The 21,639-nt window shown below is 41.8% G+C and overlaps 1 protein-coding gene across 1 annotated transcript in view; it reads right to left on the bottom strand.

The window, feature by feature from the left end:
- Positions 1–21,639, bottom strand: part of SACM1L (SAC1 like phosphatidylinositide phosphatase) — a 60,542-nt gene that overhangs the window by 28,644 nt on the left and 10,259 nt on the right. The window contains exons 2-7 of the mRNA XM_081816451.1: positions 11,196–11,293; positions 8,519–8,593; positions 7,145–7,272; positions 4,956–5,105; positions 2,828–2,887; positions 1,901–1,934 (exon numbers count right to left, since the gene is read on the bottom strand). Coding sequence (XP_081672577.1) covers positions 1,901–1,934; positions 2,828–2,887; positions 4,956–5,105; positions 7,145–7,272; positions 8,519–8,593; positions 11,196–11,293 — 545 coding nt within the window. The remainder of the gene's footprint in view (positions 1–1,900; positions 1,935–2,827; positions 2,888–4,955; positions 5,106–7,144; positions 7,273–8,518; positions 8,594–11,195; positions 11,294–21,639) is intronic.

Raw genomic sequence — 21,639 nt, 5'->3', positions numbered from 1 at the left:
AGCTTCTAGAACTCCCTTCAGGCCATCTTCTTTCTCCAGGCCTTTTCTTTTCCCTAGATGCATTCCTTCCTTTGATGAGCTCATCAGCTTCATAGCTTTAAATGCCATCTGTGCTCATCAGACAACTCTCAACTTTATGTCTGCAACATGACCTTCCCTCGTAAACTCCAACGCCATTACTCCATCTGCTTCTGTGACATCTCGTCTTGGAAGCTAGAGCAATCTCAAGCTTAACTATCCCAGTGGAACTCCGGATACTCTGGCCTCACTCCCACCTCCAGAGTCTTCCTCGCATCGATGGATGGCTTCCTTCCACTTACTCTGGCCAGAAACCTTAGATTCGTACTAAGCCCCCTTCTTCCATACCCCATGTACAATCTGTCAGAAAATTCTGTAAGCTCTACCTTCACGACAGGTCTGGAACCTGACCATTTCCACCACCATCACTGCTACCATCCTGGCCCCAGGCATCACCACCTCTCACACCTAACTACAACAACTGCCTCTATCGTGAGTCCTTGTATCCTCCCATGCTCGCCTTTGGCGTGTTCTCCACACCGCTGTCAGTGAGCCTGTCTTACCATGCCAAGCCTCTATTCGAATCCCAAGTTTCTCATCACAGTTACAGTACACACAGAGCCTACAAGGCCCTGCAAAACCCAGACCCGGCTCCTTCCTTCAGGTGACTCCCACCTCTCCCTGTCCACATTCGCTGCTTGAGCATGCTCCTGACTCGAGGCCTCTGTTCCTGCTCATCTCCCTGTGTATACATCAAACACTGAAACTATGTTAGCCAGAGGCTTATTTAAAGCTTTAGATTGAAAGCTAAATGAATGGATAGCCTGTTTCTAAAATCTCCTAGAAAAGGTGTCCCAAAACTCATTTAATATTACTGTCCGTTCACAAGCTCATTTTGGAAACATACACACACACACACACACACACACACACACACACACAAAATTGGCCCAAACACCTTAAAGCACTACCTAAATTCATTGCTTATTTTAGTCTTAGGAGAACTTGGAAATATTCCAGGGAGGGGAGGGAGATACAGAATAAACAAGAGCTTTTATTCCCAGCGTTTCTGGTTTTTATTCTCCCACAACTGTGAAAAATGTTTCCTCTGTACTTTTTTGCTTTTAAGTATAACAAGAATAATTTAAAGAAATCCTATCAACATAATGAACAAACAGATCACAGATTGTTTCTGTAATAAGCTTCTCGGGGGTTCTTAATACAAAGATCACCTCGGTTTCTGCAGGGAGAGCACAGTGCTGATTACAGGCGCTCGTCAGCTACCTGTCCTTTATCCGCCAGCTCACTCGGCTTCCCTGTTGTGGTAAGTTCTTAAAATGAACTTACAATTAGATGATGACTATTTGTTTTGCATCTGTACGGACTTTCCCCCTGCCCTAAGCATTATTCTTTGTGTACCATCTATTCCCATTTTTTTTGTGGCTATTTCAAATGACAAGGACGATTTTTAATTATAACTCTCCTCTCCACGTTGCTGGTCGCCCTAGTTCCTGAATCTAACTATTTTAAGGGAAAGGGGAAGTTTTCAATAGTCAGGTTCAAACTACTCTTGTTTATTGGTACGAAGTCTAATAAATACAAAACACAGTCTGCATGCTCCTTCTTTAAACCACCAGCCCCAGAACTCTTGAACAGAGAGAATAATTCAGTCTCAAGAGTTCATTTAAAAAAAAAGGGGGGGGTATTTATAACCAGTATTCTAAGATTTTACGTTAATGGGTTTGATTTTGTTATCAAGAGCAATTTCTACTAATTCTAAAACACTCTCTTCATATGACTGAGATTGTTCCTAAGTCTGCCTTGTACTAACACCGGACTAAGGACTGCCAGGCAACTGAAGAGTGACACCATGAAAGGATACAGCCGTGTAATACTGGGAGCGCAAACCGATGGACCTGAAATGGAGAGCGACAGGACACTGAGGAATACACATGCTCTTCAAATAAAAAGAAGCACTGCATAAAACATACTTCTACTATATAAAAATATTTGCGTGTTATGGAGGTAACATGCAAATACAACAAGGTATCAAGCTTATGGGTTATTTTTTTAAAATGTCTCTCACGTACCCTGGTCTTTCCAATTAAAACACAATTTAAGCATGTGATGCAATCATTTGGGCTTAAGTGTTCAGGTTTTGGAACACTAATAAAACTGCATGAAGCTGCCAAACGTCTACCTCCCTCCCTGTCACTCTTTGCCTACAGCAACTTCACTGCTCCAGGAAAGAGACTCCCATGCGAGCTGTCTGCAGCTCAAACTACTTTTCCGAAAGAAGCAAAGCAAATGACAAGAAATAAAGACACTAAGCAAATCCATGTACCTAGATTTGATATGCTATGCTTCTCGGCTGGGCCTCCCTGCTCCCCCCCTCATTTGTACAAACTAAGGACAGAGGAAGATGATGACATCCATGAATGTCTCTCTTGGGTAACTGAGGACAAATGCAGAGCTCTGCATTTGCCCAGGGACCTCCTGGGGCTCCTCATTTTTTTCTCCACTACTGACAGACCAAGACCCCTTCTCTCTTACTCACAGAAAGCAACGTATTTTTATGTAAGTATTTCTTCTTTTTTAAGGCTTCCATGGGAGATCAGAGTAAAATAATTGGGCTTCTTCAAACCAGAACAATGCGAGGAGGCAAACCTATCAAAGCCTGTAAGTTATAAACTGAGTTAAATGAGAAGTAGTTACCAAAATCCCTGGTGATTAGGCAGCCATTTTACAGATCTATTCAATTAGAACTTGGACTGTAACAAATAAGTAGGTTTTATTTAGTGTCCATTACCTCTGGCTGGGCAGAAAGTTCTCTTAGAAGATGACCATTCCATACAAACCGCTGATCTGCCTGAGGAAGAAGATTTAAAATTAATCAAGTATCTCCTGCCAACCTGAGTTTCTACAGATGAAAACTCTCAACAATCAATGTCTCCACCTGGTGGCTACACACAGGTCTTCCCCTCAAATCCGCCCCTACTCCGGTGTCCCGTCCCACTGGCTCAGGCCAGTGCTGTGGGCCCAGGCAGAAACCTGGGAGTCCTCTGGGGTCTTTTTTTTTTTTAAAGATTTTAAAGACAGACACAGCGAGAGAGGGACACAAGCAGGGGGAATGGGAGAGGGAGAAGCAGGCCTCCCGCCAAGCAGGGAGCCCGATGTGGGGCTTGATCCCAGGACCCTGGGATCATGACCTGAACTGAAGGCAGACGCTTAACGACTGAGCCACCCAGGTGCCCTGGGGTCTTCCTCTTATCTGTAGTCAACTGCCAAGTCCTAAATCTCCTTCCAAATCCACCCCCCTCTCCTATGTCCCTGCTAGCACCTGACTCCAGCCTAACTACTATGGGCAACTTCCCCGGATAGTCTTGGCCTTGCCCCTGCCACCCACCCCTCCACATGCTGCCAGCAAGAGCTCTCCAACGTGACCTGTCTCCTGTCTGCTGGGAATTTTTCACTGGCTCGATGTCACCTAAAGAACACACCTCCGCATGGCCTAACCCGTGCTGGCATCTGGCAGCCCCTACAGTAACTGCCGAGGGCATCTCTGACTTTCAAACTATAAATACAGGAGACGTTCCCTCAACAACACAGGAGATTAACCGACCCTCTCCATTCTGTTTACAAAACACACAGACTGCCACTCCCCATGCTTGTCCCCAGCTGAGAGTCCCAGGAGCAGCCACAACCAGCCTCGGGGCACACTTCCCAGTGCAGGTGTGTGCTCCCAATCGCCCGCATGTATTAGTCATCATTACATAATCAAACTCAATGCCTTACACATCAATGAGACAGGAGACATTTGATAAACAAATGGCAGATGCAGCATAGCAACTGCTTTAAAAAAAAAAAAAAAAAGCAACCGTTTCTGTAGTTAAAAGCCAAACTGCTTGATTGCTTAGCTTACATCTAAATTTGCATCCAAGTCTACATAAAATTTTACTAGATTAGAGTATAAAATCTTAAAAGAGCCAGTCAACTAAAATATTGATTTAGGATGAACCATATGAAATTATCGTTTTTACTAGTCAAAAATGGTCAATTACTAGCAATTTCATAGGGTCTAGCCTAACAGGTAACAGACAGCAACCTTTAAAATTCTGTCTGCTCCCTAAACACAGAATCTAAGGTTTGTTACTAAAATATCCAGGCGGCAATTATCCAGGTTCCTGAACAGCAGGAATTTTAGGATGATATCATTTGAGACCTAGTTTTAAAGACACTCATATTTAAAAAGGGGGGGGGCAAAATAACAACAAAAAAACCCCACCTTAAATCAATATTTTTCAAGTTCTTATATCAGTAAGTTCTTACTTTTCTCGTTGTAAAAACTATAAATACCACCACTGCAGAAAGAATATTGCATGTTGGCACGTTAATTTTTTAAGGGTAATTATGTTGTTAACGTTAATAATTGTTATACTGCAGAGCACTGAAAGCCAGGAAACTACCAGCATGTCTTTTTTTTTTTTTTTTTAAGATTTTATTTATTTGACAGAGACACAGTGAGAGCGGGAACACAGCAGGGGGAGTGGGAGAGGGAGAAGCGGGCTTCCTGCGGAGCAGGGAGCCCGATGCAGGGCTCGATTCCAGGACCCTGGGATCATGACCTGAGCCGAAAGGCAGACGCTTAACGACTGAACCACCCAGGCGCCCCTCAGCATGTCTGTTTAGACAGACTTCTCAATTCTTATACCACTGGTTCTCAGTCCTGTCTGGGTCACACATACAGATTCTGGGATCCTGAATTTGCAATTGTGACGGACATTGAGAACACGGTGTGTTTTCAACCCCACATGTGAGTCTGACATAGCCAGGATTGCAAAAAATCAATAAATATTTTTATGGATGACATAGAGATATGTCCCTTTTAAAAAAAAAACAAACCAAAATAAGTAAAAATAGCTGAAGATGAAGCCTACCCTTTCCAAGAGACTCATTTCTTGGAATTCTGGACTGGTGTTCGACAGCCGCTGCAAAGTATGGGTCAAATCATATGTTGTTGAGAAGTAAAACCCATCCACATTCAGGACGTGGTTTATCATCGCTAGGAAAATTTTATTATCTTGTAACTGTAAACAAAAGGGAGGAAAACATCAGTCTGTCTCATACTTGAAACCGAATCTGTCCAGATCTGTAAGCCAGCCGGCCCTGTTAAATGCCACTGGCATAGGACTGACAGAGAGGATGCTCACCATTCCCCTAGGACCTAGGCCAGCTCCTGACCCACGGAGGAGGTTCACTCAACAGCATGGGGTATTGTTACATTAACTGATGGGATAGAACTCCTGCCCTTTAGTATCCTTCAGTTTTTCTCTAATGGGCAGAAATTTATTTTAACAAAACATCACCGCCTTAGGTGATGACCTCCCACGTGCCAGACCCTTTAGAGACTCTCTTTCATCCTCACAACAAACCTTGCAGTTTAGTGTTAATCACGCTCATTTGACAAGTGAAAAACATAAAGTCATGAGAGGCCCAATAACACAGCAAGGAAATAACAAGGGAATAATACCATCCTCATTCCTAAGAAACTTTACTGGGCTGGATGGGAATTAAATTCTTTTTTAAAATGCAAAGATTAAAAAGAAAAGTCCAGTAAAATAATACTTATCTTTATTTTCTGATAATCATTTTAGCTGGCCTTCCCAATGAATACTGAGACATTTACTTTTATCCTTGCTTTAAGAAACAATTGATAATGTTTGGTCATGCTTAATGATTATCAAATGATTAATATGTTAATCTACCTGTTACAAATCCACATACTACAAAATTTTTAATTTGGGCTCAGACATGTATTTATTTATTTTAGACCAAAAGGTACAAAGCATATGTAGTGGGCAATGTTAAAATTAGTTGCATGGCCTGACAACCAAGTATAGCAATCAAGAAAAAACTGTTCAAGTAAATAATACTGGGCTAGTAAATAAATACAACCATTTTTAATTGCCTTAAATACCATGTCTTATAGGGGTGAATATATTGCTATGGCGTATCTTTTCTATGCCCTGGCCAATTGCCATACACCTGTCTTTTCTTTTTAAAGATTTATTTATTTATTTATTTAAGAGGGAAAGAAAGAGCAAGCACGAGCAAACTCCCTGCTGAGCGTGGAGCCCAATGCCAGGCTTGATCCCAGGACCCTGAGATCATGACCTGAGCCAAAACCAAGAGTCAGACGCTCAAATGAGCCACCCAGGTGCCCCTAATTGTCATATCTTATCCTTACGCCTTATCCTTGGCACTCTCAAAGTCATGGAATACTCCAGAGAGTTCCTTTCTTGTGAAGTCTGTCACTGGTATCACTTCCTCTGGGACATCTTCAACCTTCTCATCACAACCACTTCATCATGAATGTCGAGAAGTTCACCCTCACTAAGACCCCTGGCTGCAGACCTGTGGAGGGCGAGGGCCGGCATTCCCAGGGTCAGCCGCAACTTCCGTACCCCACTCATGTTCAATGCAAACTTCCCTTCAAGAGCTGCTGCTTTTTTGTTCCTTTGCCCTCCAACTTGCTGCACTAATACTTGACTTCATATACCATGGTAACTGAAATTGAACCCGCTTTGTTGGGGGAATGCATTCCCTAATACCTGAACAAGGGTAACTAAAAGCTGTGCATACAGGAATCGTGCTAAGGCGGGGCAGCCGCTGGGGCATAAACACACACTGCTGTTCACATGTGGCAAACGCGAAGAAAACTTTTTCTCTGGACAAAGAGGGAATGAAATGGGATCAGTGGAACTTCAAAGGTATCTATATTTTATTTCTTTACAAAAAGGATATGAAGTTAATTCTGGTTGCTGGATACTGGGGCTTTTTCTGTTTGTCCTTTTCTCTACATATGAAATTTCAAAACTTAAGAACTTGAGTCAGTTTTTAAAAAAGCAAACCAAGAACAATAAAATAAATACAGGACTTTTAGAAAGCACGTTTTCTGGCCAGGTGTAAAGGTGTGTAGAGGAACCTTACTCGCTGGGCTGTTGAAATCATTAGGCTTAAAAGAAATCCGTCCAACCTTCATTCTGCCGCCCCAGCTGCCGCCCCAGCTGCCGCCCCCATGGGACTGCGTCAGCTTTTGTGATTAATAAGTGATTCCAGTTCTTACCTGAATATCAGTTAAGTGCAACATCGTCTTCTTATAAGAAAGGATGTCAAAATCTGCTGCTTTCCAGATTACGTGATTGAAAAATTCACCTATTTTTGTCTTTTTGGTAATAACAATTAGATAATTACCTGCAAAAAGCAAAGCCACACACAACATAAATATAAAAGAGGCAACTCTAAAACCAACAGTAGCACTTGGCACCATTTAAGCTCCACAGGCAGCAAGTGAGACCGCACGGTGCCATACAGATAAAAGGCCCATGACTTTTTTTTAAAGGAAACCTTAGGATTTATGAATAGAAAGAAGAGCGTATTTAGAAAAGTTCCTACTGAAAGGTCAAATCTTTTCTCAAAAAAACAAAAGCAAAAGCAGTGATCTTAGCAGATGCAGAGTAAAGCCAGAAAACGCTTCTTTCTCGCTCCTGCCATCCCCAAGGCACACAGGCCTCTGCTAACGCATTTCCCAGCATGTAGCTTAGAGCATCATCATGTGTCATGAGATATGACCACTGCAGGAGAGGTAATGTCCCGTCTACACCACCCCTATGGCGTCCATGTCATTTTAAGTGGTAGAGAAATGTGCTGGGGCAGTATAACTAACTGGTCACGGCAACATCACAAAGATGAACTGTCCAGAATTAAGAAGGCATCACAGTACTATGAATAATACCCCAACCGTGATCCTAGCTGCCGCCGCCGCCTCCCACAAATAAAACAGGGTAAGCCTTTACCACTAAATTAATTCTTAAGCTCCATTCAAGGCTCTACCCACAAGTGCCCTTCCTGGAAGTCTCCCTACGTACCCCTCTCTCCTGGAACTTGTCACACCGTACTACAGTGATTTACTACTTAAATGCATCATTCACTAGATTGTAAACCGCAGGGGAAAAAAAGGGTCTGGCATCTTCCATAACTCAGCATCTAGCACACTGCCTGATATTACAGGAATTTTTTTAAGTTCAATGAAATGAAATCTAGATAAACAAAATCACTTTCCTAATAATTCAGAACCAGGTAACATTCTCTAAGACGCACCAGGTTATATTCAACATTGCTCAATATGGGGCTGACGGTATAGAATACTCTGGGTTATCAGTGCATTAAAATGTTTTTTTAAATACTCTTAGAACTTATGAAGAAATGTCTAGTTGACTAGAGATTTCAGTTGAAATAAAACCAAAAACCAAACTTTTTTCAACAGAACCTCAGGCTGATAGATTTTACCACTTGTCATTTGGAGTATGTCACTTTTAGAAATTAGTGACAAATACCTAACCTACAGTTACTGCCTCAAGCATGATAGGAAGTATGCCTTCATTTTATACTGTGTCATTTTCATTACCTTCTTTGCCCATCTTAGCTTATTTTTTCTTACCTGCCACCAGATGGATTGTGCCCAGTATACCGAATATTGGTCTTGTAACAGCTGAAGGAGGAATATCTTTCTTGACTTTAAAAGAAAAAAAAAAAAAAGGAAAAGAAAAATCACATAGAAAAAGCTCACTGATACAAAAGGAGATTTAGTTTGACTTCCGTAGTTACTTGAAAATCAATATGCATGATTTGTTCTAAGAAAGCAATAGTCCTTCATCTAGTGCTAGACCTCCATTTTGGCAAAATATAAAATAAAGATGTCCATGTGACATATAAAGGCCTCTGCCTGTCTAGAATAAGGTGCCCAAAGTAACATGCTTCAGCATCCTCATCAAGTAAATCATGGGATACTTCTATGGTCATTTTTCAACCAAATTTATTCAACCTCTTGCCAGAAACTAAGTCTGTGTCTATTTCAGAGAACTAGAAAGTTAATGGGGAGGAGGGCATGAATTTAATACCAACATGCAACTAAGGGAACACAAACAGAGACTTGCCCATCCACTCTACAAATGTGGGAAACAGAGGCAAGACCCAAGGGATGAGGGAGGAAGGAAACGCAGGTGTGCAGGGAGGTACCACCATTAACCTTGACTTTACCAATAATGCCCTTAATAATAAAAAAGTATCTTTGATTATAGGGTTCATTTCACAATTGTTAAACTTTAAGTCAATGTGTTTCACAAAACACATTCTGTAGAACTCTAGGGAATAATGCACCAAAGTGGGGAGGGTAGGAGTCCTCATCAAATGAGCTGATTTTGCTACAGACATCCACATCACCTCTCTTCCCTCTCCCGGAGTCACAAGGCATGGACCTCTGAAGAGCCTACAGGGGAACAAAGCTGCTCCGTGGTTTCATTCACAGCTCCCAGGCTTATGTGGCTATATAATTTTTCTTTCACAGTTTAATTACCATCCTAGAACTCATTTTGAAACGCTGCTGTCAATCCAAGTCCTGTTTCTTAAAGGCAGTCCTGTTATTCTGAATGAAGTAATTCCGAATAAGGTCTGAAGTTCACTTCTGTTTCTCTCAGTGGTTCAATTTACTTAGCAATGCTATGCCACAATTAACGAACATGACAAATGGGAATGCCAGCGCAGTGAAAAGCTTAGAGAAAATCCTGAATATACCGAGATCATCTGATAAAAATGTACTAAAATATCAGTCCCCATCCCAAAAAAAAAAAAAAAAAATTAAATGTACTATTTATTGATGGAGCTCTAAGTTACATTAACTGGAGTATAATAACAATAAAACTGATAATTCCTAAGAACACACGTTAGTTTTTCATGGAAGGAAAAAAAAAATCCCTCTTTCCGTGGCAATGGTCTGCATTCCCAACAGCTAAAAAAAAAAAAAACAAAAAAAAACTAGCAGAGCAACTGTGAGTGAGTCGGCCCCTTATCACCACTGGTTTCAGGTCAAAGTATCTCTTCATGTGTCCACTGATGACTACTTGGTGTCCTTTTTACAACCAAACTATTGGTGACCTTTAGCACTGTCGCCTCTAGTGGATCTGCAATCTCTACCTACAAGTAAGTATCACTGAAAGGTCAAAAATAATTGAAAACACATCCATGCTAAAGCTTTTATAAGACACTAGGTTGTATCAACACGGTCTAAAGTAGTAGTGTTACTAGACTTTAGAAGTGCCCTAACATTGGTTAAAACCAACCAGCTATCTTGAGAGAGCAACCACCAAGCAACAGACACAGGAAATGCCAAATTATCAAACCAAAACAGCCCTCTAATTCCATTTGGTCAGAGGAAAACTATATATGCTACTTACCAGAATAAGCAGGTAACTAAGAAAATAGAAATTTATAGCCATCTCTTTCTTATACTTTACTATCCTATTCAAAATATTTTCATATTTCACTTTATCCATTCAGAGGGTATTTACATTTACTGAATTCCTACTCTGGTTACTCAAATACTGTACTTAAATACAGAAAACTCTGTCTAGAGGGGAATATTTAAACACATGAAATATGAGATTCTAAATGTGATATCATGTGGTATATTAATTTATCACCACAATTATTTCACATCTAATCAGAAATCAGTGTTCCATATGATTGGGAAAAAAATTGTTTTTTACACCCCTGAGAAGCAAAACCGAAATACAACTGGAGAGACAGACAACATATAGACAGATAAAGCTTAGGAACATTATTTGCCTACAACACAAGTTTTAGTCAGTGATACACCCATATATATGTGTGTGTGTGTGTGTATATATATATAATTTTTCATTTATTAAATTACCCTCAGTCATGAATATTTTCAAAAACTAAAGCTGCTGTTAAAATTCCACACACTTAATGCTCAAACAACTTTCTCACCCTCAAATACCTTAAGTCTCACAGCTAGAAAGGAACTGACATCAATAAAACCGATCCTGTTAAAGTACAGATAAGGGAAGAAATAAAGAAATAATTATGTTTTTAAATTCTTACGGATAGTAAAAATTTCAAGATCATTCCTCCTTTTCAGAATAAGGAGGAAGCATAAAACGAATGCATAACAATCAAATGAGGTGGCAGGAATTCAAAGTTATAAGACGAGACTCAGAGAGCCACACACAGATATACCCCCGATCGTTTATTTTAATTACTGCAACTGCGGTACAGAGTCTGTCTCGAGGCTGCTTCTGCCCCCAGCTGAGAAATACCTGACAGGGTAACTTCTGTGGACACGCGGTCGATGACAAGTACGTCATCTGCTCCATCATCACAAGCTTCCACATAAAATTTTTCAGGTGTGACATGCCTAAGAAGAAATTAAAAACTATAAATAACCACAGCAGATGAAATGCAGGCTTCTAAAAAAACAACAACAAAAAACACAAACCTATTTATTGTAACAGCCTCAGCAGTGCTTAAATTTGACATCAAATTGATTTCCCAGCTACTGAATAGGTGTTTTGTTGTCCTGACACATTCACTGCAACTGTTTTCACTGGTATATTACGCTCACAAGGTTTGCTATAAAACCAGTTTGACTTACACAAGAAAATCATAATAAATTCTAACTTATTACATTCAACATAGTGCAGAATGTAGATAGTAGTCAGGAACCCGGTCTACAGGACCAGGCTAATCGGGCTGTGTGAACTTAGGCAAATTACTCATCCTCTCTGTTCTTCAGTTCCCTTATTCATAAAACAGAGATAATATCAGAAATCAAACAACATTGTCGTGGGGATAAAATAAGCTCATTTTTGATAGGCCCTTAGAATAACATCTGACACAGAGTAAGGAAGATATATTAACTAAAAGTACAAGAAATATATTTCCAGGAAACTGTTTAAAATAAACTACTTTAGGGGCACGTCGGTGGCTCAGTTAGCTAAACATTTGCCTTCGGCTCAGGTCATGATCTCCTGGTCCTGGGGTCTAGCCGGCATCAGGCTCTCTGCTCAGCGAGGAGTCTGCTTCTGCCTCTCACTCTGCCCGCCACTCCCCCCTGCTTGTTGCCCTCTATCAAATAAATAAATAAAATCTTAAAAAAAAAAAAAACTACTTTAACATTTGGGCATTTTTGTTTTTGTTGTTAGAATGCCATATAAAAAAAAATGAGAATGAGGAAAAAAAAACTTCTCATTCTGCAAAATAAGAAATAAAGGGGGTAAAATCAGGATTGGGACAGACTACTCAGAGCGGATGCAACTTTGTAACCAGAGTCCAACAAAAACCACACTTTGCGGCTCCTCAGGAGAACACCAGGATAACTCAGGGATAACCCAGGCAAGCGAGCGGGGTGCTGGAGGTTAGGGGCTGCCTCGGGAAACAGTAACTCCTCCCACAAACAATACAGTGAAAACAATGCAGGAGGACGTACAACCTTCCAGGAGCTGACCATGCCTGGGGAAGGAACCAGTTTTCTTTCTGTGCGGTGTTCTGTTTTGTTTGTATTTTCCAGGAACTAATCTTTATTGCCTTAAGCCTCATTTGAAAGAATTTCCATCTGTGTAGCAGCCAATGTGAGGGCTTTGTCCTTTCCTATTTTAAACTCTACTTCCTCTATTCCACTGGCCCTGCCTGTGAAAAATCTTAAACAAACCCACACGGCCATCACCGACACCATTTCCTACATACGATGGTGTTTAGGCTACCTGGCATTACAGGACCAAGTCCTGCAGCAGGCCAGACCGTACTGTACTTTCTGACTACAAGCTCTCAACTTCTAAGGATCCAAATGCAACTTACATCCTGTTATGGTTCATCTGTAACCAACTTTTTAATATTAGGCTAGTTTCCTCCAGGGGTGCGGGGGGGGGGGAGTTGCTAAGAGAATGAAAATCAATCCATTTTAATACAAATCAAGCAAAATACAACAAAGACAAATCTGCTTTAAATATGGGGGTCTTCAACTCAAACCAAATACAAGAGTTCATTCCTTTTTACAATGCCGAGTAGCATTCCAGTAAATATATCACCATCTGTTTATCCATTCACTTGTTGATGGACATCGGAGCTGCTTCCAGTTTGAGATATTACGAATAAAGGTTCTGTGAACTTTCTTGTACAAGTCTAAGGTAGACACACCCCTTCATTTCTCCTGGGTGACTACCTAGAGGTGGAAACGCTGATCTCACGGGAGTTATATGCTTCACTTGTACAGAGAGGGAAAGGGCGGGGTTGCTGGCGCAAGGAAACTTTCCGGGGTGACGGAGGTGTTCATTATCTTGATACTGGTGATGGTTTTGTGGGTATAGAAAAACGTCAAGGGACGCCTGGGTGGCTCAGTCGTTAGGCGTCTGCCTTCGGCTCGGGTCGTGATCCCGGGGTCCTGGGATCGAGTCCTGCATCGGGCTCCCTGCTCAGTGGGGAGACTGCTTCTCCCTCTCCCTCTGCTGCTCCCCCCACTTGTGCTCTCTCTCTCTCTCTGACAAATAAATAAATTTAAAAATCTAAAAAAAAAAAAAGAAAAACGTCAAAATGTGTAATACTACTGTACCCTTGAAATACGTGGAGTTTACTGTCTGCCCAAATATACTTCCAATAAAGCTATTTTTTTTTTAAACTGAGAGGTCCTGAAACCAACTAAAAGGAATAAAGCAAATTTCCAGACAATCTACTCATAGGGTAGTTATCTCTAGTCTTAGATCATGAAAACAAAACAAAACCAAATCAACATGCCAGTCCTTGTCTGCAGATGTGTGCAAGCATAAACTGCTAAGAGTGAGTCAATACATTTACTGAAGGCTAACCATGTGTGAAGCATTACACAAGCATTAGGGGACTGGAAGGTAGGGGAGAGATAAAAAATAACAAACTGGAAAAAAATTTCAATAAAAAACAGACCTCAAAAACAAGACTTCTTTATGAAATCAATAAAAGCTTTCAAAGAAAGCGCTGTCTCCAAAGCAGAAGCCATTCTGACAAGCCCCCTCCTGAGAGCACTCCCCACCCCCGCATCTCATACACGCCGTGTGTGCGGGTCTGCGCAGATAGAGCACAGATGCCCCACGGCATTCTTTGAGGCTTAAACAGGCTTAGGACCTGAAAGAGTGCCCATGGCTGGTGCTATATTGAACATCCTGTCCCACCTCTGATGTCTGGAGAAACTCCAGGAGTTCTTTTCACAAGGTTCAAATGAATCTCTCCTCTGTTCTCTTCTAAAATAATGATTACAGCATTGCTAAGAAGCAGTCCATTACCAATGCTGCTTCAGTGTTAAGTCAACTCCCAAAGACTTGTTCTGGGCCCCTGTAGGCCAAAGCAACCACCCAGAATCACAGTCAATCAACAAACACATGGGGGCCTTGTTTAGATGGGAAATCAAAATTGATGGTTAGGGTTTGAAGCCAAAGGCCAAGAAAGAATTCTTGAGACGTCTTTGGTGCAAAAAGGTGGTTTTATTTTTTTATTTTTATTTTTATTTTTTTTAAAGATTTTATTTATTTATTTGACAGAGAGAGACACAGCAAGAGAGGGAACACAAGCAGGGGGAGTGGGAGAGAGAGAAGCAGGCTCCCCACTGAGCAGGGAGCCCGATGCGGGGCTCAATCCCAGGACCCTGGGATCATGACCTGAGCCAAAGGCAGACGCCTAACGACTGAGCCACCCAGGCGCCCCAAAAAGGTGGTTTTATTAAAGCCCGGGGACAGGACTTGTGGGCAGAAAGAGGTGCACTGGGGTGGTGAGGAGTGGCCCATGATATACTTCCAAGTTGGGAGGGGGTTAGGCATAAGCCTCCCAGGTATTCTGGCAACAGGTTTCCAGGATCCTGAAGGGGCTAGCTATTGTTGGGAAAGGTCGTCTATTATTGTTTAGTAAACCCTCAGTCATGAGAACCTTCAGATGTATATTGGTGGGTCATATGATTGGAGGATGTATCTTTGGTGGGGCGGGGGGCGGGGGGGGGGAGGTCAGAGATAAAGGGCCACATTTAGGCAAGAGGCTTGGAACCTGAGCAAGGCAAAGGGCTCACAGCGACCACCAAGCTGAATGCAAAGCAGCAATGCAAACAGGTTTATTAAACAACCCACCTCGAAATAGCCATAGGGCTTTACTAACCAATGAGCTACTTACAACCAGGCACAGTGATGTCCCCATGCTCCCTCACTCCACCCTCACCCCTGCCTCCTGGCAAACAGCTTCTCCTCTGCTGTTCTGTCTGCCACTCCCCTGCTGTTTATTCAATAAACTTCTATCTTGGGGCGCCTGGGTGGCTCAGTCATTAAGCGTCTGCCTTGGGCTCAGGTCATGATCCCAGGGTCCTGGGATCGAGCCCCACATCGGGCCCCCTGTTAGTGAGAAGCCTGCTTCTCCCTCTCCCATTCCCTCTGCTTGTGTTCCCTCTCTGTGTCTCCGTCAAATAAATAAATAAAATCTTAAAATAAATAAATAAAAAAACTTCTATCTCTTTTGTTCTGCCTTGGGTGAATTCTTTCACCGCCCCACTCCTGCCAGCCCCACCCGATGGGGACACCCCATAATCTCAGCCCTTCATTAAGCCTGGGGGTGAGAATGCTTACCCTAACTATTTCATAGACAGCAGGAATTAAATGAGCATTTATAAAGTACTTTTGCAAAGAATAAAAGGTCTGCCTCATAGGTGTGGTAACTTTTTATCATTAACAAAAACATCCTTTAAAAGAGAAGGGAGAAGTTGCAAATTTTCATGAAAGGACCAGAAAAGTTATTTAATTCACATTTTAAAGAAATAATACAATGGAAGGTTCTGATATCTTTGCCACATGGGCCACCTCTGAACAATTTGGTTTTGATAGGAAGATACTGGAATCAAACTATATCTTCTAAATATATATCCCCAAAGATCAAGACCATATAAAACAGAGTTCTGATTTATCAAAAATATTCCAGAATAATACAGAATGTGAATAAAAATTATGAATGAATGTCTTTCTTGATTTATTTGTAAATATGACTCTATAACAAGAAAAAAGCTTTTAGTACAAAAGACAATGTTAGCTTTAAGAAGCCTGCATGAAATGCTGGTTACACCTTGCTACTTCTTCCAGCAATCATTTTTACTCTGCATAGTCAAAAGTTGAACAGTGAGGGGCGCCTGGGTGGCTCAGTCGGTTAAGTGTCTGCCTTCGGATCAGGTCATAATCTCAGGGTCCTGGGATCGAGCCCCACATGGGGTTCCCCGCTTAGCAGGGAGTCTGCCTCTCCCTCTCTCTGCCCATGCTCTCTTTCTCTCTCAAATAAATAAATAAAATCTTTAAAAAAAAAGATAAAAAAAAAAGTCTGAACAATTAAACCACAGACAGAATGTGCTGGAAATTAAATTGTATCGTCGAAGTGACTGTGGTAGACTCCATTCTAGATAGAGATGTCCCCGCAAGATCCCCATCTCCTGATTACTCATTCAATCTAGGTACTGCCCTGCAGATGGAATTAAGGTTACTAATCAACTGGTCTTAAAACAGGATTACCTTAGGTAGTCGGGGTGGGCCCCAATGGAATCACATGCATCACTGGAGCCCGTAAAAGCAGAAGGAAAGGAGAGCCAGTCAGAGAGGTGTAGCAGAAGGGGAATGGGAAATTTCTGGTATGAGACGGATTTGATAAGCTGCTGACGGCTCCTGAGATGTTGGGGCCACATGCAAGGACAGGAGAGAGGCTTCTAGAAACTAAGAGTGGCCCCATGCTGACAGCCAGCAAGGAAACAGCAACCTCAATCCCACAACCACAGCAACTGTATATGGTCAACACCCTGAATGAGCTTGTAAGAGGATTCTTCCCCTAGCCTTCAGTGTGGAATGCAGCCCTGCTGATACCCTGATTTCACCCCACTGAGGCCCGTGTTGGACTTCTGACCTGCAGAAGGTCTGAGATAACCCAGCTGTCTTGTTCTAAGTCCCTCAGTTTATGATCATTTGGTACAGCAGCAACAGAAAACTGACAAAGGGATCAAATCCGCTGGAGAATGAACTACCCTCACATTAATCCCCCACCAAAACCCAATCCACAGATACAGTATCGTCCTGACACTAAAGCAATGAGATGCTTCCCTCAGTGGAGTTTTTTTTTTTTTAAAGATTTTATTTATTTGAGAGAGAGAATGAGAGAGAGAGAGAGAGCACATGAGAGGGGGGAGGGTCAGAGGGAGAAGCAGACTCCCCGCTGAGCAGGGAGCCCGACGTGGGACTCGATCCTGGGACTCCAGGATCATGACCTGAGCCGAAGGCAGTCTCTTAACCAACTGAGCCACCCAGGCGTCCCCTCAGTGGAATTTTTTGATACCTGGTGTTTGGGCCCCTAAGTGAGAAACCTTTTTTAAACCACTTTTAATGGGAAGTCTGTAATTTTAATTTTATTAAACCAAAGCCTTTCCTCATTAATCTCAATATAAGGAACCATGTTTTCTTGACTGACTAGGGTCTATTCTGAACACACCGATGTCTGTGCCATCCCATGAAAACATGACGGTGTCTTCAAGTTCTAGAAATAGAGTATGCTGGAAAAGTTACAGCTTTGTACAGAGCTGGTTTGAAGCCCAGCCCCACAAGTCCCTGAACAAACCACTGAAATTCCGGGCCCAGCTCACTCCACCAGAGACAGCCGAGAGAACACACGCAACGTATCCAGCACCAAGAAGAGACTCTGAGAGATGGCAGCATTATGACTTTACTGAAAGATCTCAGACCACTGTGGGTTCTGTTTTTTAACTCTCGTGCCATTTTTAGTCTCCTGACAAAGCCATCACCTGGGTTCCTACTCAAGTGCTTCAGTTTTACGTCTGAAACAAGGCCTGAGGAAGGCTACACAATTGTGACCATAGTGTGAAGTCCTTGGGTGTTACTGTATCCATGTTCTTCATCTTGCTCAGGGGCCAATGCTCCTCTCCGTTCACAGCTGTATTTGGGGGGACAGGGTTAGCACAATTCTCCACGTGAATGAATGGTGTGTCACTTCTTTAATAACCAATGTTACTTTTCATACAAAAAGATGACTAATCAACATACAATCTCAGAAATCAAATTCCTCCACTTTTTAATACAATGCACAAAACACAGAGCTTGCAGCTCAACAAAAAGCCAGTAGAAAAAGGCATACTGTTTTCCCTCAGTGGCTCACCCTCTTACACTTTGACTACATTTATCTCTTTTTTTCTTTGAAGATTTTATTTATTTATCTGAGACAACGAGAGAGAGAGAGAACACATAAGCAGGGAGAGCGGCAGAGGGAGAGGGAGCAGAAGACTCCCCACTGAGCAGGGAGCCCCACGTAGGGCTCAATCCCAGGACCCTGGGACCTGAACCGAAAGCAGACGCCCAACCAACTGAGCCACCCAGGTGCCCCTGACTACCTTTATCTATATAAATGCATTTAAGCTTTTCACTTGTAAAACTTCTATAATGAAAATAAATTATTTGAATGAAATCAATCAACTGGAAAGTCACACTTGTTTCCATATATAAGTTGCGGTGTGTAACCTAACAGATACCTTTCAGTTACTGATAAAATATTCACTGTAAAATCCAGTGTTTATAAGAGTAGAAAAGTCTCCTATTAAAAATTTATATATATATGTATATATACAAAGTTATATAAAACATGCACATATATATATCTTTTGACAACATATATGGAATAGGAGGAGTACCTGGCTGGCTCAGTTGTTAGATCATGCAACTCTTGATCTCAGGGTCGTAAGTTTGAGCCCCATACTGGGTGTAGAGATGACTTAAAAAAATAAAAGGTTAGGGCGCCTGGGTGGCTCAGTTGGTTAAGCAGCTGCCTTCGGCTCAGGTCCTGATCCTGGAGTCCCCGGATCGAGTCCCGCATCGGGCTCCCTGCTCGGCGGGGAGTCTGCTTCTCCCTCTGACCCTCCCCCCTCTCATGTGCTTGCTCTCTCTCATTCTCTCTCTCTCAAATAAATAAAATCTTAAAAAAAAAAAATAAATAAATAAATAAATAAAATAAAATAAAAGGTTAGTGGCGCCTGGTTGGTTCAGTCATTTTCAAGCTACTCACTCTTGATTTCAGCTCAGGTCATAATCTCAGGGTCATGAGATCGAGCCGCACATCAGGCTAGGTGCTGAGCATGGAGCCTGCTTAAGATTCTCCCTCCCTCTTTCTCTCCCTCTCCCACTGCCCCTACCCACCTCTCTACCCCTACCTACACTCTCTCTCTCTAAAAATTAAATAAAATAATAAGCAAAAGTTTTAAAATATATATGAAATAAAAAGTATCCCTACTATAAGCAATTAAAGTTTTTCCCAATCTGGTATCTAAACTTAAAACTGATGTGAGAAAGTGTGGGAACACTGATAAAATACATACATCTTGGATTAAGACTTTCAATCATATACAAAAAAGTAGAGAGCTATAAAACTGAGCCTTTACTAACTGTCATATTCCTGATAATCACAAAGTTAGTGACTTCACTAAGTCCTTAGAGTCCTAAAAATTATAAAGTTAGAAACTTAAATTTTCTTTTATAAGAAGGTGACACTTCCGGGGAGGGGGTGGGAGAATGGGTTAGCCTGGTGATGGGTATTAAAGAGGGCACGTTCTGCATGGAGCACTGGGTGTTATATGCAAACAATGAATCATGGAACACTACATCAAAAATTAATGATGTAATGTATGGTGATTAACATAACAATAAAAAATTTTTAAAAAAAGGTGACACTTCTATTAACACTTCTAGTCTAGACAGACACATTTGAAATGAGAAGATCAACAAATTAAAATTTTAACTGAAGTAGAATGAAATGAATTTCCAAGAGTAAACACCAACCACTAAAAAAAGCCCTGATATTCTTTCAGAACATGGAATCTGGGGGGTACCAATAGGTGCGTGCAGCACGTGGGGCAGACACTAGACATTCAAATGCAGGTCTGGAAGAGGGAGAGTGCTTGGAAATGGGCTGACTCACCAAGTCACCACAGAGACTCATCACCGGTGGGGTGAGAGCCAACAAAGCAAGCAGATTCCAGCAGCAGAATGCTAAAAAGCCTCAAGAACCAGAAGGAAAAGGTACTAAGGACTGGGGTAGGTAGGGGTGAGGTGGCTCACAGTCTGTGTAAGTCGCTCAGATCCCCACCAAACCTACAGCAGGCACCTGTCCCCCCTGACCCTGGGATTTAATGCTTAGAACAGTTCAAGAGAAGATGCTCTCTGGCCTCCAGACATCAGGCACAGCTGAGGACCAGGGAGAGAGCCAAGTGAAGTTGGGAGACAGAGAAGGTCTACTTAGAGACTGGAAAACTCATCCAACCCTCTTCCTCTGCCAGATTCCCAGAATGCTGGCAGCCCAGCTCACATCATCCCTCTCCCTGAGCCCTCACGGGAGCTTTGAATACCGTCTCTGAAGAAACTTGTTGTCCTGAAAGCAAAGACCAGCAACTGCTGACCTTCAGCTTCCCACCTCAACATGAAAGAGTTGAGTTCCTGTGCAATCACTCTACACAAAGGCCACCAGTTGGTAAGTCTTGACCCACAAACAGACCCTCCAATCAATTTTTAGTGCCTCCTTCCTCAACATGAAATGACAGTCAAGGATCACCAGATATTAGGAAAGGTTCCATCACATAAGAAAGAGTCCAAAACAAACAGAAAAACAACTCTGGATAAACAAACTATGCCAAGAACAGACTACAACTTCAAAACACATTTATAATTGATGGCCTCAGAGAGAAGACATTGCATTCATGAAATAAGAACAAGAAAAGCACATTTAGAAAGCAAGAACATATTCTTGGACTGAGAGCAGAAATAATAATTTGACTATTCAACAGAAAGACTGGATGATAAAACTGAAGAACTCTCCATGAGAACAGAATAAAAAGATAAGAGCTCTAAAACAGGAAAACACAGGAAGTGGGGGGGAGTGGGGGAAAGAGGGAAGGAGTGGGGGAGGGAGGGGGAAAGAGAGAAGAGCCTGATCCAGAATATTCAACATAAATTCAGCAGGAATTCCAAAAGAGTACACAAGAAAAAAGGAAAGAAAATATTTCAAAGAAATAGTGAAAAACAAAAACAAAACGGAAAACACACAGACACACTAAGCATTAAACTTCAAAACACCATACAAAGACAATCCTGAAGTTTCCAGAAAAAATAAAAAAATTAAAAAGAAGAAAGCAGCATTGAAATATTCAACAGTCACACTACTGGATTATCCAGCAACAACACACTGCATTATTCAACAGCAGGTCTTTAAAATTCTACAGGATAATAATTTCTAATTGAGAATTCTATCTTAACCACACTATCAAACAAGTGTGAGGATAGAATGAAAACACCTTCAGATGTACAACATCTCAAAAGATATCTTTCTTAGAAGGAAAAGTTTGTTTCACCAAAATGGAATAGATCAAGAGGCAGTCTGAGAATCCAAAACAGGACAGAAGTGGAAAAAAAATTCTCCTGACGAAGGTATTGTCTGGGACCACAGCTATGCAACAGGCCTAAAGAAAAGCCAGTACGGGGGCGCCTGGGTGGCTCAGTTGGTTAAGCGACTGCCTTCGGCTCAGGTCATGATCCTGGAGTCCCGGGATCGAGTCCCGCATCGGGCTCCCTGCTCGGCAGGGAGTCTGCTTCTCCCTCTGACCCTCCCCCCTCTCATGTGCTCTCTTTCTCTCATTCTCTCTGTCTCAAATAAATAAATAAAATCTTAAAAAAAAAA

Source organism: Leptonychotes weddellii, chromosome 1, assembly GCF_054177405.1.
Source record: "Leptonychotes weddellii isolate Sample4059 chromosome 1, ASM5417740v2, whole genome shotgun sequence".
NCBI classification, from domain to species: domain Eukaryota; kingdom Metazoa; phylum Chordata; class Mammalia; order Carnivora; family Phocidae; genus Leptonychotes; species Leptonychotes weddellii.
The sequence above is the reverse complement of the archived record's forward strand: the minus strand, read 5'-3'. Positions and strand labels throughout refer to the sequence as shown.